Source organism: Salvia splendens, chromosome 20 (assembly GCF_004379255.2).
Source record: "Salvia splendens isolate huo1 chromosome 20, SspV2, whole genome shotgun sequence".
NCBI classification, from domain to species: Eukaryota; Viridiplantae; Streptophyta; class Magnoliopsida; order Lamiales; family Lamiaceae; genus Salvia; species Salvia splendens.
Window position 1 is genome coordinate 23,792,610 of NC_056051.1, and position 18,075 is coordinate 23,810,684.

At 36.2% G+C, this 18,075-nt stretch overlaps 1 protein-coding gene across 4 annotated transcripts; it reads right to left on the reverse strand.

Moving 5' to 3' along the window:
* Nucleotides 1-554: 554 nt before the first annotated feature.
* LOC121782258 (exocyst complex component SEC8-like) lies at nucleotides 555-17,200 on the reverse strand. 4 transcript variants are annotated; one of them, XM_042180016.1, is made up of 27 exons: nucleotides 17,117-17,200; nucleotides 16,915-16,985; nucleotides 15,356-15,568; nucleotides 14,611-14,784; nucleotides 14,353-14,457; nucleotides 13,840-13,949; nucleotides 13,284-13,436; nucleotides 12,284-12,446; nucleotides 12,089-12,195; nucleotides 11,227-11,528; nucleotides 10,971-11,134; nucleotides 10,765-10,880; nucleotides 8,624-8,694; nucleotides 7,598-7,722; nucleotides 7,446-7,495; nucleotides 6,376-6,476; nucleotides 5,405-5,517; nucleotides 5,218-5,325; nucleotides 4,402-4,599; nucleotides 4,228-4,313; nucleotides 3,654-3,837; nucleotides 3,465-3,542; nucleotides 2,120-2,221; nucleotides 1,954-2,028; nucleotides 1,133-1,228; nucleotides 972-1,021; nucleotides 555-884 (listed from the first exon to the last, which is right to left on the reverse strand). In XM_042180016.1, exons 2-27 carry the CDS (start codon nucleotides 16,954-16,956, stop codon nucleotides 797-799), a joined length of 3,174 nt encoding a protein of 1,057 aa, XP_042035950.1. In that variant the 5' UTR covers nucleotides 16,957-16,985; nucleotides 17,117-17,200; the 3' UTR covers nucleotides 555-796. The 4 variants fall into 4 exon arrangements, with proteins under 4 accessions (XP_042035950.1, XP_042035949.1, XP_042035951.1 ...); XM_042180015.1 differs by having other exon boundaries at nucleotides 16,915-17,027; nucleotides 17,117-17,181; XM_042180017.1 differs by lacking the exon at nucleotides 17,117-17,200 and adding an exon at nucleotides 17,059-17,077.
* Nucleotides 17,201-18,075: the final 875 nt, after the last annotated feature.

Sequence of the window (18,075 nt, forward strand, 5' to 3'; positions counted from 1 at the left end):
CACAATTTTTATGAAGAAAGAAGTTGAGAAAAGGAAAATAGAGGAATATAGGAATTATATACAGTGGTGAAATTGTGGGGAAACTTGATATAAAACCAATTGCTGTGGTTGGAATCGAAATATTACAAAGGATATACGTATTTATGTAAAGATTGGATCTTGTTAGAGATTTTGTAGGATGGTGTAGAGATTTGCGTTGATTTTGGGTATCTCCAACAAATACTGGCTTCAATTATAAAGGATTTGGGCTTTCAAAATAGTTTAATAGGTCCAATATTTGTATATATAGATAGTGTTAGGCTTTTCTTTTCTTTGAAAATAGTTGATAGGTCCAATATAATGTTATTCCAACTACTCTCAAAATTAACTTCTATTTTTTCCTCAACGAGACACATCGCATTCCTCGATTACTCATTCAACACGTTTCAATATCACCTCCATTGGCATTCCGAACAGGGACAGAGCCAGAAATTTATACGGGAAGGGGGAAAATATATATATGCAAAATTTAAGAGTTTTAAAGGGACAATTAGTAAAAAATTAAAACAAATAAATTTTGTAAGGTAAATAAGCATTGATAACTCCATATAATATACTGTACTGTCAACAAAATCTGAGTTGATGCCAAACAAACCCAATGATACAAAATTGAATGTACATAAATGAAGAAAGAAAAGACTAGAGATGCTCTGATGTTTGTCTAATTGAAAGAATCACTCAAATATAGCGAATCTGGCAATATGTATACTAAAGCTGCAGATGTGAGGGCGAGAACGGCTTACAAAATTTTCAACTTTCAACTAGGCAAAATCTGTGCCAGGCGATCTTGAGCATCCTCGGGAATTTCCCTCCCTGGGACGAAGACTTTTAGCAGATTTAGGTACCTGCCAGACAAAATGTTTGGTTATGAATGAGGGATTGTTTGTATAATTGGGATTTATGGCAATTTTGAACTTGTAAAGATAACTCACTCTGCAGCTGAGAAAAGATCTTCGTGCTCTTGGATAAATGCAAGCAATGCCTGGAGAAAACACAACGACAAATTGTCAACTAAACATGATTATTTGTGGGAAAGAAAGTAAATACAGAAATAAGTTAGAAATTGAAATCAGTAGAGTATCAGATAGTTAACCTCGAAGGGCATATTTAGTAATTCATAGTATGTCCGAACACGATCTAATCTCATCTGTACAACTTCACTATCAATTGAAGATACAGCAGCCAAAGCCTGATGAAGCTCGGAAAAGTTATCAGTTGTCCTTGTCATGATAACCCGTGTAATGTGTTTGGAACAGAAAATAGTGTTATTTCTATTAGGCCCACACCACCTCCAATCACCACAAAAATACAGAAAAGCGAAATGAAAATTCAAGCACAATAGCTTGAGCGTATAATGTTACTAATTATGTTTTTCAAGTTCTCACACTGCTGATCAGTCCATAAGGGTGGGAAAACCATATGCGCCTAAGTAAAATAAGAAATTCCCCCTTATCACGCACATCTCTTCATTTCGCTAAAAAGATTTGAACATGGGAAAAGAGAAGTTCTCAAATCAATTGTGGCTGCAAGTTGTACATCTCTGACTACAAGAAGTGTTAGAAAAAAGTTGACTAAAATACTTTGTATCTAGAAATGAAATAGAAAAACAGAAAACTTCAAACAAATTATGGCACAGAACTAGATACTATAACAGTGATCTTTTTATTGAAAATCTATAACAGCTATTATTCATGTAAAATGCATATAATAATATTGACAGATTAACATTGAAATTTCGTTCTTCCAACCCATGCTTCAGGACTTGTTTGCATAACAATTAACAATCTAAACTACGTATTAGACTTAGAAGTTCAAATTCATGAGAAGGATTTTTTAAGAGACCCCAGAAGTAGTGGAAGAGCTGGAGGAAAGGGATAGAGATCAAAGAGAGGAACAGCGAAAAAGACCACGGACCTGTTCCAACGCAATTGAGTTACGGCAAATCTGCTGAACGCCGAAGAGGTTGATAGACTTCATTTCAGCCAAAGCCTGAGTGGGAATAATTATTTTTCTTACAAACATAAAAATGACCAGTCTTTCAGGTGCAATTTCTCAATACCCAGCACAATTATAAGCAAACCTTTATAGACCAATTGGCGGCAATGGGGCATATCCCTCCAAATATGTAATTTCGTTTCACATCGGCAACAAATGGTGCAATTTCTTCATCTCGGCGTGTTATCTGGATTGCATAAATTAAAACTTCAGTATGCGTACGGTTATTTTGCAAGCTTGATTAGGCCACATGACAAATAGGCCAGTTATATTTGATTATTTCACAGTTTAATGAATGGAAGCCTAAACCATGTACAAATAAAGAGACCAAAGCTAATAAGAAAAGATACAAAAGCAAGTGTTAGGGAACCCAATTTCATAGTGCTTAAACATATCTCCCTCCGTCTATGAAATATCGTCCACATTTTCTATTGTAGGTTGTCCATAAAAGTGGGACCCCATACTCAATTTCCTTCACATTTCTTAAAACCCGTGCCGGTCAAATGTGGACAATATTTCATGGACGGAGGGAGTATAATCTGAAGCATGATGAATAAGGACATAGGCATAATAACTTGCTTGTGTTTATTAATGGGTAGCTGAAGATTTATATGGTAGGCGGCCAGGGGTAAATTCATAAACGAACTCCCTCTTAATCAGGTCGTTGAACATTCACGTGCTTGACCAATCAGGGTATCTCACAGAGGCCTTGTATATTGGTAAGTAAGTCTTGAAAACAATACTCTAATTCATCTGCAGACAGTGCAATGTCTAAGGCAACAGATTCCCCAAAATAAAGAGCCGTGTCAAAGAATATTTACAAAAGGATCAACTCTTTTGACATAAATTCCAATCATGCTACACCAACCTTGTCAATATCTAGGAAAGTTACTCAAGCCAATTAACTCAATTGCTGAGGTATAAAGTTATGCAAACAAGAAACTTGATTTAGTTACGTATTCATTTTAAAAAATAGAATGTATAAGAGAAATACTCCCTCTGTCTCTTATAAGTGTTCCCATACTTTTCAGCACGGGTTTTAATAAACGCTAGGTAAGTGTGTAGATGAATGTAAAAAAGGGGCCCAGATTTACTGTAGATGTTAGGTAATTTTGTAGATTTGTTGGCTTGTAAATAAGTTGATATAGTGAGGGTAAAACATAAAGGGTTAGTGATCGGTAGTTTACTGAAGTGGAAAAGGAACACTTTCTAGGGACAAAGTAAAATGGTAAAATGGGAGCACTTATAAGAGACCGGGGAGTATATGTTTTAACTTTCGAGGAATGTTCTATATAATTGTCATGACTGCAGGGGAATGACGTGAACATGAAAAAATGGAGCACTAGGTTTAGCCAAAGCATTTTCACCAGATCACAAGGTTAAGTTAAGCCAAAGCTAACCAGCACAATGCTCTAAAGATGAGAATTCACCTGGGAAGTTAATGATATAACAAAATCATCTGGCTCCTCTGCATCTTGGTCATCCAAATACTCCCTCTTTGTCATTTCCTGTACCAGTTCGCATTTTGCAGCTAGAGTTATTTTGTATGGAGTACAGTTTTCTAGTGAGGCGTCATCACCTTATCAACTTTTTGGTAGATGTACAAAAATTTCACGTACCTGCAAATGAAAAATTGTCTCCAACTGCATCTCTATTCGTAGAACTTTAAGGCAATCAATAGCCAGTTTTCTGTAGTCTTCAGCAAATGATTCAAGATCTTTTGGAGGCAAACTGCTTGTTCTAGCATGATGCGGTTCATTTTCTTCTACGTGATTATAAGCTTTTGAAGATGATTTCCCTAGCCTACATGAGAAAGAATTATACTGAAGTATTTACAGGAAGCCAGCTCCATCTATCCCAGTTTGTCCCAACATGTTTCATTTTTGCACATACCTGATACTTTCCAATCAGTCCAAATTAGTTGGACAACAGAAAACTATTATTTCAGAAAGTGCATTCTAATTTCTAACATTACTTTAGGACTTTTATTAAAACAACAGATAATCACAGAGACCATTCATCCAATATGTTAATTGCCAATCTAGAAAATTGAGCTAAAAACTTAAAAACACATCTTCAGGACTATATAAAACAATTTCAAAACTCTTTCTTGAGCAAGATTCGATCATGAAAGAAGATAGCTACAAGAATCAACCAAATAGACCATGATAAAAATAAGATACAAAAAGTTACCTTTCTATGGAATCTGCAACATATTCCAATGAATCGCTCAATGAAGCTAATAAGATAAGTTTGTTATCCTCGCGTATTAGGTTTTCCTGCAGAAATTAACCAGAGTAAAAACAAGGTACAAAACCAAGATTAGATGTGTCAAAATGGCTTCTAATTTCATAAGGGCATGAATACCTGCTTAATAGGTCTCAGATTCAGTAGTATATCACTTAGTTCCATTTCTACTCCATTTGATCCAGCATCCAAATCATTGGTTTCTAGGGTTCCATCATCTAATGAATTTGGCAAACATGTACTGGATGGATCAAGTCGCAAGAGATTATATACGTCATGTCTCCCAATAAGCATGTAACTTTGCTTCTCCAGAACTGCCTGATATTTTAACCAAAAAAGAGATTATTATTTCAAAGTGAAAACAAATAGAATAGGAGTTGTATCCAGTAGAATATCGAATGTGAAGCTTCATAAGCCTGTAGAGGTTAACCCTTCTCTTTGCAAACTTGCATCATATCAACAATTCCTTTCAGTTTCCATCATTACAAAGTTCCTAAAGCTTAGAGCTTCAGATGGTATGCACATTTAGATTTACAGGTATATGCTGGTATAACATCTTCCATTGGAATGTAGTAGAAGTAAATAACAACGGTGGCATATTCACCATCGAGAAAGGTCGCCACCAAGCAGAGACCCAGAAGGAAGTAAATAGTCCTGGAGGTTGAATTTATAGGCATTACTTAGTTCTCATATAGTTAATTTGTTTTAAGGAATAGTCCAAGTTCTTCAAGTATCAGCTCCCAGATTTACCAAGCAAACAATTCAAGAGTGATAAAGTTGCAGAAAACAACATATCATCAAGAGAAACAAGGAACAGTACAACGAGAAATAAATTTAAGGGATGCTCCCTTTATTTAAAAATACTTAAATGAACTTAAAAAATATGATTGGGGGAAATGAGAAGAAGAAAATAAGAGGATAAAGTAACAGACATACCTCCATATATGATGTTCGACATCTTTCATACGTTCTTTCCAGGAATGTCTGGACATAGTTTATTAAGTCACCCGCAAACTTTGGCATAGCTTGAGCCCACCCAAGAACCTAAATAAATCATGTAAAGGTTGAGCATAAAGAGATCACTTAGTTCTCTTCTCAGCATATGGCAAAAACACAAATATACCTCTTTTGCTAAGCAATCGATAGCTAATAATCCTTGTAAAACAGGTCGGCCTTTTCCAATTGATGGAGTGTATGACACAGCTACATTAGCTCGTGGCCTGAATGCAGCTGGACCTGTTTGTAGAAGAGACCCAAAATCAGATTTTGATGGTATGCTAATGAAAATTATCAGTACATAATTTGTGATTAGCAAAACTGCAAACACACCAGAATTAGATATTTAAATTGAGCACCATATTTACCGCACCTTTTATACATCCAATTCCACCCTATTGCTACAGAATCAATTCAGGCAATAAACTATAATTTACCTAAGTCTATCTGCTACAATGAGGCTAATGTAAAGATATAAGTGGGACTTTCTATAAAAAATAAATGAAGCTACTGAAAAGCATATAATTATGTTGAATTAGCCAATTCATGCATGCGTAATTGAAAGAGCCTCGGCCTAAATTCGAACAAGAAGAAGATCCAGTACTAAATTTCATAGATATTACTCCCTCTGTCCCATTAAATATGAAACATTTGTTTTCCGGCATAGGATTTTATGTAGTGTTGTTTTGTGAGTTAAGTAGGAAGAATTAAATAAGAAAGAGAAAAAAGTAGAGATGATGTTGTTTTCATTTAGGAAATGTGTCATTTTAATGGGATGGAGGGAGTATTATATTATACCTCTGTAAATTACTGCTTATAAATTACTAGATTTTTGTGAGTCAGCATCAACACAGTTTAATGAGCAGTTTAGCTAGAATCAAACAATCACTGGAGTCATCATATGCAGGCACTTAGCAGACAGCCACAAACAGACAATGCATGAGATCTATTAAATTACTGTTGATGAAATCAAACAGGAACTCGATCCACTTCAATCCATAATACAAAAATGGATGTAAGGTGCAAGGTGTTTGGAAATAATGAAACTAAATGCATTTATCAATAACCAGGCAAAAAGACAATAGTTCGTAGACTTGCTTGATATGGCTTGCTGTACGCTTTTCCGATAATCTACAAACATAGTTGGCAAAAAGTGATCCTTCACAAAGTTCTCTGTGAAGGCAAGCAATCCATCATTTCTGCATAATCCATTCATTAGTGGATAGATGGTCAACATAAAGATGCATTAAGAAAGGATGGATAGAAATAATAGGGCCGGAAACAGAAAGACAAACATCTTCAAAACATTCACTCGTGCTGAATCATATATGGGGTAGACTATGAAATTCAGTAAAGGAAAAGGCTATGGGAAACAATTGATGGGGAAATAATTATTTCATGGAAAAGGAGAAATCATGACAAAATCAAGGGTGGGGAATAAAATCTATCATTTTCCTAACAGGAGTATCTCAACTGAATATCAAGAAGAAACTCTGTTCTTCCAATCAAACTTTGCTATTGAAGATGAAATACTACAGTTCTAAATCATTCCAGCTATGTTCAATTGAAAGTCTCACCAGCTGTAGAAGCATACAGCCTTGAAACTGTTACTTTTCGGGAGTCCAGAACCAGACTTAATTTCTTCCCATGATTTTCATTCAACTACACACCCCAATACTTACAGTGGGCAGCAACATCACCAAGTCCTAGACTCCTAATCATATTGTGAATATTTCAAAATATGAAAATATCAGTTTGTTCAACAACCAAGCAGCTATTTCATGATAATCTCGATCGTGAGTGACAGAATGGTTTACTAAGGGAACTGATAGGTTGAACTTGAGATAACAAAGATCTCCTGACAAATTACTTTTTTGCAAGAACAGCAAACCTAAGACCTCCAAGGTCTGCCCACATATACACAAAATCCCCTTATATTTATTCAATACAACATCTCTAAAGATATTTGATAGTTTCACTTTCACTACCATCGTATTAACAAGTTTGTAGAGCTGACTAATGGTATGTCACTGAAATCTAAAAGGGATCAAGAGTATATCTGAGGCTTATATATACCTAGGGTCATTTCTGAGTTAATATCATTCTAAGCAATTATATACTGCATGTCATGCGCTGCTGATTTAGAAATTGGAGCTGAATGTGCTCACCCAAGTTGGGAGAACTTTTGAGGAAGCAAGGATGCAACTTTTTCTGTAAACTGCAAGTAAGGGCAGAAAAAGGAAATTAAATTATGCATATTAGTCATGTGACCAGGAGAACAGACGAGCATAACTTTCCTTTGATTGCACTCTATCCATACCTGAACTACAGGCCTGTATACTGATGCTGCTAAGTATATCCCTTGCTCTGGTAGCACGGCACCAGTTCCATAACCTTCTTGGACTACATTTGGTCTTCTCCATCCTTGGCGATTAAGGTCAGACCCTACGAAGAATTTATGCTATTTAATTCAATGGCTAAATCAAAAAATACGACCTTTGGCCAAATTTAAGAACACGTTATAATAAATTGCAAGGATAAATGCCTGAAGAATGATTGCATTTAATATATGAAAAGTAAACATCCCTTCACTGCAATTTGTCCAATTATTAAAATTATAGAGAAATTTAATTTTGCAGTTACTTGTTCAGTTGTTGACATTGCAATTCACTCCCTCCGTCCCCAATAAATAGGCCTAATGGGGTGCGGCACGGGTTATAATAAAAAATAGTTGCCATTTTATGAGTTGAAAAAGGGTCCCAAATTAGGGGTCAGTGTTAGTAATGATTAATAAATGTAATGTGAGTGAAGAAACAGGTGGGCCATGTGTAAGAAAGGATAAATAAATTGATATGTTGTGGGGTAGTCTCTATAATTGGAAAAGTATTCATTTTCATCTACATACCAAAATGGCAAAAGTGGACTGTTTTTTAGGGACGGAGGGAGTATATAACTGTGTTGAATCAGCAAATTGGGGAAAACATGGTGATTTAAGATGCAATTAACCACTTCCTTTAGGAGGGTTGTGGGATAAAATTTTAGAAAATGATTGTCCAACACACAATATTCAAATTAAAAAGAAGACTTCATCAAGACTAGGTTCCTTAGGAAGACACGCTGTTGGTTACTTTATTTTATTTTTTTTGGCAAAATAGTTATTGCTGTCAATGAGAGAACCTTTATTTATATAAACACGATAACATTTCCAACTGATTTTTCATACTGTCAAGCCATTGAAAGGTGATGCCCAGGCTGACATCATATGTGTAATCAATAAAGTACCACTTGCCACTTGGCTACCTCAAGGGGTGAGGTAGGTGGTAGGCATGAAACATATTCCTCTTACCTTGATTAGGAGCAGAAGTACTAGCATCAGTGAACCGAAATGCAAAAGTAAGTCCATCTTCTGATCCATCTCTGTAAACAAATTGATGTTAAAAGGGTTAATTACCTTATTCTATAGACACTAAATCGGAGTACAAGTTCAAATAGTAAAAACAATTATTAATGTATATCATCATAATGATGCAGGAAAGTCTATCATTGGGTGTGATAATGCCTTTCCAACTAAAGCAGTTCTTGTCAATGGAAAAATCTGCAGAAGAGCCATCCTCTTGCAAAATACTAATTTCATCAACAGTTGCCAATATCCTCCATTCATTACCCTTCCAAACACTTATCAATGTCACCAAACTTGTCATGCCAGCAGCATGGAACTTCAAATGAGAAGTCATATTTAAAATAAGAACGGAGAACCATCGATCATGGAGATCTACGGTGGCATCTTCTTGCTTGATGAGTGCAACACCAGTACTCGAATCCCAAAAGGAGCTGAATTTGAAGTGAATTTCATTTTTTGCGAGTGTAGTAAAGTTTACTCTGAATGCAGTGATTTTATACGTTAATTGCAATGTTTTTAGTGTTCTTAGTTTTCAGGATAAAATTGAGTTTTTACATTAACCCACGTCTATATATATAATATATAGAGCTTCTTCCATGACGAATGAGAATACATGAACAAATCCATGAAGCCGAGATGAACAAACCAATGTTAAGAATTGAACAACTACATTAGTTGAATATGGTTGTCCATGTGTTGTATTAATTTGTTCATCTCGGGTCCGTGGAATATGTGGTTGTGCATGCATAATTCATGTTTGTGCATATATTCATTTCAAACATAAAATTCAATCCTCACTGGATCCCAACCAAGGGACTTTTTGAAAATTGGATTTGTTGTAGAAATGAAAAAAATTAATGAAAACATAAAATCATGAACAAATATAGAATTTTCACTCCAAGGACATTGAAACAAGATGCATCCATAGTAGATCTCTTTAGTCTAAGGACAGAAAATTATTCTCATTTCTCACCAATATTTACCATTCTCACTGGATCCTTTTCATATATAGATTAATTGCATATATAATGGATATTCAAGTAAAATATCATCATCATATGGGGATGTGATACGATCCCACATCGGTTTCACACGAAAGTGTGGAATAGCATATAATAGGGAGTCAACCCTTTACCTTTGACCATGGTTTTGGGTTAAGTTAGGGCTTCCTATCTTATATGCTTATCAATTTGGTGCGGTGAACGTGGATCCGGATGTCCTACGGAAAGGGGCTACCCGTAGGTGTGACCAAGGGGTGCCACCGAAGAAACGTGGGCCCGAAAGGAAAAAAGGGCCGTAAAGCGGATGGTGGGCCCGTGGCGTGTGCCGTCCGTGGACGTCCGGTTTAAAAAGAGGGATGGATTGATACGATCCCACATCGGTTTCACACGAAAGTGTGGAATAGCATATAATAGGGAGTCAACCCTTTACCTTTGACCATGGTTTTGGGTTAAGTTAGGGCTTCCTATCTTATATGCTTATCAATTATTGATACGATCCCACATCGGTTTCACACGAAAGTGTGGAATAGCATATAATAGGGAGTCAACCCTTTACCTTTGACCATGGTTTTGGGTTAAGTTAGGGCTTCCTATCTCTATGCTTATCACCATTTGGTGCGGCTGAACGTGGATCCGGAATATTGTCCTACGGAAAGGGGCTACCCGTAGGTTGTGACCAAGGGGTGCCACCGAAGAAACGTGGGCCCGACGGAAAAAAGGGCCGTAAGCGGATGGTGGGCCCGTGGCGTGTGCCGTCCGTGGACGTACGGTTTAAAAAGAGGGATGGATTGATTACGATCCCACATCGGTTTCACCCGCAAAGTGTGGGAATAGCATATAATAGGGAGTCAACCCTTTACCTTTGACCATGGTTTTGGGTTAAGTTAGGGCTCCTATCTTATATGCTTATCAGGATGAAAATGAGCGCATTGCGGAAACAAAGAAAATAAATATGAAGCATCAGTATCAATCACGTTGAGAACGCTGTTCACATGAAACCCAAATGTATTAGTAAAAGAAAATGATACTAAGCACATGAACAATCTGTACGATACACAAAAGTGAAAGAACATGGAATGCCCTTGCCTCTTGTCTTTAGAAGGGTTTTTGCTGGCAAGTCTGGCTGTTTGTACAGCAGCATCTGCAGATGTAGCTTCGGGGGTTGCTCGTAGGATCTCACGTATAAGTTGTTGGCACTCACTCTACAATCATTTGGGAAAATATTAGGGACAAACTCACAACTTTCTGAGTAGCATGAGGTTGAAACACATAAGGGGTCATTAAGTGAAAACCTGTAGAACATTTAAGGAAAAACCAACACTAAAGCCTCCAGTATCATTAGAAACATCAGAGTCATTGCTCCAACTGACGTCAGTGGCCATTGTTTTTGGTGTGTTCATATTAAGTTGCTGTGAAGATTTTGACTCGAGCAACTCTCCAACAATAACATGATTTTCTGAATAATTATTCCACCATCAAGAATACAAAGATAACAGCAAAGGGTACATGATTATATAATTTACGAATATTTTTATAGCAATAACATACCGAATATCCGAACAACTGTTTCAAGAATAGAATCAAGTAGGTCCCTTGCTGAAATTTGGGCTGTTCCCGAAGGAGACATTACATGAGAGACAGGGCTCACAGCTAAAGCTCCATTTGGTGTTATCCCATTTTGACGTTTTTGTTTTGCTAAGTGGTGCTCCAGCTGGCCCTTTAGATAGTGTAGACCTGTGACTGTAGGCGAGGCAGTGTGGCCCAGACCATTCCTTTGCCCACTAACACGTCCTACCTGTGCTTTGATTTTGGCAGTAATGATATCATGGATTGTAGAGCGCAACCGCTGGCTATGACCATGGAGACATGAGAACAGAGCAGAAAATAAGTAGAAAAACTAACAAAGTGTACTTTTCAAACAAAAAATGAAATGACTTAATACGCATATCCAAAAGAAAGTATTCGTACAAAAATCCTAGATTCCTAGTCCATTCACACCTTCATTTACCGAAATTAAATAGCCCTGGAGCTTCATAGTCCCTATAGTATGATTTCCAATAAACAAAAAATGACTCTAGGCGTGGTTTTTCATGTATACCAAAATCTTGATATATAGAGGTTATCAAGTGAACTCCCTGTTTCTCAAGATTCAAGAAACATTGAAACAAACTGACAGCAGAAGAATGCTGAATTAAGAGCAGTATACTTCTGCATATATCCACACAACGAAGAAAAGAAACAGGATATCTAACTGCTAGGATAAGACGTTACAAGGAATATATCTGTAGGATTTGACTATTTACAGTCGTACCCTGGATAACATCCACAATGTTGAACTATACTGAAATAATACAAGTCTATTCAAACACAAGTATATCCAATCCTATGGGATTCAAACTTGACAGCATACCATATAATAGCACCAGCAGCAGAAACTTTTCCAAGCATGGAAAGGCACTCGACCATAGTCTGCAAATACTTTACATGCACTGGAGCATCACTCTTTCTCATTGCTTCCTGCATCAAATACCATGCAATTAACCTTATAGGCTTAAAGAACCAATTTAAGTTCAAGAGCAATTTTACTGTAAGAATGGAAGCATACGACAAATTCATCAGGAGTAGAATCTGATAGCCACACTGGAATTTGTCGAGAAAACATTCTTGCATCACCACCGTTAGCCTTCATCGTAGGAGTATACCCATTAGGTGCAGCATCATCAAGCAAATCCAAGTTGCCATCCTCATTGTGCCCATCAAATGATGAACTAACAAGCAGAACGGAGACAAATCTCAGAAGAAGGGCTAATTATTGCATAAACTCTGACATCTGCCTTGGGCAAATTCAATTCGGATTTCAGAATCATAACTAGAATTACTTGGATATGATAATAATAGTAATAATTTAAAAAAAGATGAATCGTCCAGCGAGAGCTGGGGTCTGGCTTGAACACAGAGAAAAGACTGTGTCTGACAAACATCCTAAGACATCTTATACATAAACATTTTAGTTTGGAACATCATCAAGACAACAAAGAGGATTGAATAATTGAGAATTCGTTCAAAAAGTTCCTACTTGGTGGAAATCCTCATCTAGTTAAATCGGATGTATACATATATGTTAGTGTATAAATGTAAAGAATTAAGAAAGCTGAAAAATGAATGCATTACCGGGAAGGAGATACAAGATTTTTTCTTTTACCGATGAGTGTTAAACTAGATGAAGATAAAAAATTCTCCCTATTAAAAATTATTTTCTTTGTGCTTTTTAATCAGTTCATTTCTGTTGTTTACTAACCAATAACAGGTTTTTCTTAAGACTGCTAACTGACTAACTGACACGTTTATGTATTGTTCTGCCCAGAGAAGCTCAAATTTGTTGCAACTTGCAACATACAAGATATGCAGAATACAAATAGCTCACTTCATACCATAAGAATCACATTTACCACCACAATATCCAATTTGAAAGAGAAATCAAACTGAATTTGCAGACACAAACTGAATAATGTGATTGATATAAGATATCTCACGGTAGAACACAATTCTTGCCAGGTCGATATTTAAAAAGTAAAAATGATTACTAAAAAATAAGACAATCTCACCTCCCATCAACTGAACTGGGCCTATACACTCCATCCCCATCTCCTTTCAGCAACCTGGTTCTTCGTGAGAGAGAGTGTGAATAATTCATGGAAGACGTAGCTGTAGCAGTTGGAATTGCATCATCACTTTCAAGCATACTTGAGACATCTGAGCTGCCACAAGGAAAGTTGGAATTTAGAATAAGATGATCCAGCCGTGTACAAAAAAGAAAAAAACATAGAAAGAAAAAGGCAAACTTTTTAAAACAGAGCTAGTTACAGGTACAAAAGCAAAATGAAAAAAAGGCAACAAAATAAAATGCAAACTCTCTCAAGTTGTGAAGCACATAAATGTTAACCATAACAGCTATCCTCCAATTTATTGTGGTTAAGCATCATATATAATATGCTTAAAAAGAGAGAAAATGATAGGTTGTTGAATTACATAGGTCTCAGAGGAAAGGCTCTTCAAACATGTGATGCAATATGCCATCAGCCACCACTCTAACTTTTACTAGCACGGAAAAGGCTTTGCATGTCTAGAGGTTTACTTTCTGAGAAATAGATTGAGAATTACCTGTATTCACCCTTATTGTAGAGATGAGAATGAAGATCTTCCAAAACTTTATAGAAAAAGGCTCCTCGTAGTTTCGTCAATTCTGACCGTACATCTTGAAGAGCACCCACCTAAACCCGAGTAGATCATCAGCCATCAGATACTGCCTTATTAGAGATACCACCTTTTTGCTCTCAAGTTGAACCAGAAGTTGAAATTTCGGAAATAGAGGACAAATTGTGGTGTTTGAGAAAAAAATGATAAAAAATTTCTAGTTAAGTCATAGGCTACAACTCTAACAGATGCAAGGTTGAAAAAGAACAATAACTACACTAGACCTTATAACAACCAACAACAGACTTAACAAATTAACAAGTAGGATTCTTCAGTAAGTCTGTTATAATGGGGTACGATGTATCAGCTTCACAATATCTATAAGAATAATTACTTCTTAAAACATTTTCTTTCAAATTCATTATGTTTATCAAAAGGAAACTAACAAAACTTGCATAAAAATAGAAAAAAGAAACCAACCGCTTGGAGGCCCTCTCTCTCAAGCATTAAGCTTGAATGGACATGTAATTGTACTGCCGCATAAAACTGCTTTTCAGCAATAAGCTTTTCAATACGAGCTGGGACCTATATGTTTGAAAGACATCGCAGAAATAGAATTACAAATCCATGAAAAAAAGCTTTATAATCACCCCCATCAGCAAACTGGAGCTAACATAATCGAAAAAAACTTTTATGTTTCTATCTGAACAAAATACTATGTCAAAAGAACACACTGACCTTAGCTATGCCTTCAACTTGATCTAATAATGAGATTATGTGCCGCAAAGTAACAGACCGGTACCACAACTGATGCAATTGTTTATTATGGGCACCGAGAAGTTTCTTTGCTTGAGCTAAATCAACCTTCAACTCCCCAAGGCTTTGAGCAGATTCACTGAACAAGCGCAAAATCTGAAGGACCGAGATATTTTAGTTATAACTTTAAGCATACCTGAAAAACTATATGGCTAGTCCAAGGGTAATAATGCCACCAAAGAGTAAAGGCAAAAGAGAGAGAATGGGACAGAAAGAAGGATGCAGCGCCTCAGATCCAATAGTGTTAGCAGTTACATTAAGTCCCACAAAAGTAGACTGCAGTTCTTGCATAAATTTCATTTGCATGAATTCAATATTTTATAATAGAATAAGAGTAAATCAGAAGTGATCGTGTAAAAGATCCATTATAGCAAGATGTCCTACAGCTTGCCATACATATTTTATCTTATTTCAGGTTGGCGATTAAGAAACAGGAAAAAAAGTAAATTTAAGTCCATAAAAGTAATACAGCATAGAAAGGAACATCATTGGTAAACATAGGTAAAGGCCGATGAATTGCAATATGATATAAACTTCCTTAGACTATATGATACTAAAACATTGCTTCATAGACCCTACTTCGCAAAATGCTCTAACAAGCTCCAAAAAGCTATCATAAATATAAATAGATGGATTATGGAACCCAAAAATATAACCATAGAGAAACCTGAGAATAATTTTGAATTGCTTTGTTAAAGCCACTATGATATGCATGAACAACTTCATCAACAACTTCTTCGATGATATCACTTTGCTCCTTCAAAACCTTCACTTCCCCTTCACGGTCTTTGGATGTTAAAATGTGCACAACATGAGGTAATGAATCAAAGCGCGCTGCTGCCCAACTTTCATCTATTCTAGAAAGTTCTTCCTTTAAAAACTGCAAATACCATGGCACAATAATAAGTTAGACTTTCAGCAGCCCAAACATAACTGTTGTAAAGCTGATGCATCATCAATACAGTACGAGATGTCCTAGATGAAAACGACTTGGAGAAAAAAACTCCAAAAAGTAGGAACTTGGGGAGAAAAGGGACAGGAAAACTAATAGTTTTCGTAATTAACTAATTATGAAATCTAAGATCAGAATGGATACTAGTGTCAACACAAAGATGTGCATATGGAGTTCTTTTCAACATAAGTGATAAAAAAAAAAAGTACCCTGGAAGCTACTTATACAGGACTCGCAGAGGATAAAGAAGCCAGCAATGCAGGCGCTGATAATCAAACAGTAAATAAATGAGTACTAACTTTTAGGTAATTCTACAATGTGTGACCAGGTTGCAATCTTCTCCTAAACTGAAGTTAGTGAACTATAAAGTTAAGTTACATGGACACCAGCCTCCATGCGCAATAAAGAGCTATATGTGTGTGAGTGTGTCCAACCGCATGAAAATCTTGTTTGCCCAACCCAAAATCAGTTCTATACAAATTGAAGCTAAGAATCTGTAGCTATCTATTGTCCCAATATGTGCAAAAGCATCCATCCAATCTACTAATGATGTTTTCCATTGACGAAATCAGAATATGACAGTTCAGTTTTCAGCTAGAAAATTTTGCTAGTAAAGCCACTTCTTTCAACATTATGATGGAAAATAAATTCACCTAGAATAAAATACATAAACAGTGGGGCCAAAGCAGAATAATTCTCCAGTTGCTACACTTCTGTAGTGGGAATCTCAGTATATATTTATAACTAGGTATACGAAGTAGTGAAAATCTTATGTGTTAATAGTAACTGTCTAGTATTACATGTCTTCAATAGAATCTAGAAACTATTTAATAGTTCTGGGAAATGAGGAAATTGACAGTGGAGTCCCAACTACTTTAGCCATAACAGAATACAGGAGTATTTATTTAGAGACATTACATAGTCCAAACTTGGAAGCTCATAAATCACCACTTCACTCACTAAAGATTAAATTAACACAAAATATGAAATCAAATAAGAAGCTAAAGAGTACATTGATCTAAAACCCCAATCAAGTGAGGCGCTATCAAACTACCAAACATTTTCTCTACCATTTTTTCAGAATTATCCGGAGAACTAACAGCATTTTGACCGTAGGAAGCTACCAGTGCATATGAAATTATCAAAATAATTCAATCCAGCGCCCAATTGATACAATTTTACATCACTAATTAAAGCATAAACGAAATAGCAACTAAGCTCTACTTAAAACACATATAAATAAGCTAAACGTACACACCGGGAGAAAAACTCACCGATTTATCTTTCGGAATGGGGAGCCCGTCGAAGATTGACATCTCAATCCAAATCAGCTAAATTACAGCTCCTAGAAATTGAAGAATATCAGATTCCAAATTCTTGAGATTAACTGAAAATCGGAAGCATTAGAAGTTATATACAACTGGGTGTATGTATACACACAGAGAGACGCAATTATGGAAGAGAAAACATGCTTACTGGATTTGTCAAATTATGGCTTGAAGAAATAGATCAGATTATTGGTTTAATTTCTGCAAATAAATTACTATTTCCGACATTTGATTTTTGAATTTTCAATATCAAGACTATTTGATTATTGAAAACTAGTGAGAATGAGTCGAGCCATAAGGGTATAGACGTCAATTCTCAAGTCCGTGCATATCGGTGTTGTACCTTAAAGTAGTTAGATTTCGTATTTTATGCCATATTAAATTTAATAGGGAGTGTGTTAAAACTTAAAATTAGAAGATGATGACAGATTGATGAAAAGTCCAGGTCAAAAATCTCAAAATTGTCATTCGAATTAAAAATAGGATTAATTGGCAAGTAGTGACAATATAAATCATTTTAAAATTTAAAAATGGAGTTGAAAACAATTTTAATTATATTGTTTCGTAACATTTCTCAATGTCACGACTTAGCAAGACAAAAAAAAAATCTCTAATAACTTAGTCTCCAACTCAAGTCTTTTGAATACGATGATACATGCTTTACAAATTGATGTAATTAAATTAAAATTTCAAACTATGATTTGTACTAGGGGTGTCGAAACGGGTAGCGGGTATTGGGTATCCGCACACCCGACCCGTTACCCGTCGGGTATCGGGTACCCGCTACCCGACATAAGCGGGAACGGGTTCGGGTACGGGTATTGAGTTTCAGGTTTTTGCGGGTATCGGGTATACCCGTTCGGGAACGGGTATACCCGATACCCGCTTATATACCCGCTTGTATCCTGCCCCTTTCAAGCAGTCCTCAGGTTTATGTGAAACCTGATGAGACATTAGATGCTATCAATAATGTCGATACAGAGATGGAGAATTCATTGGATTCATACAACAATGAATTTCCTCCAGCCTGCGAAGAAAGTTGGATGATGGATTTCAGCAACGAGGGCACTAGCTACAGTCCTGAGTTGCAGTTTGGAGAAAAAGTGG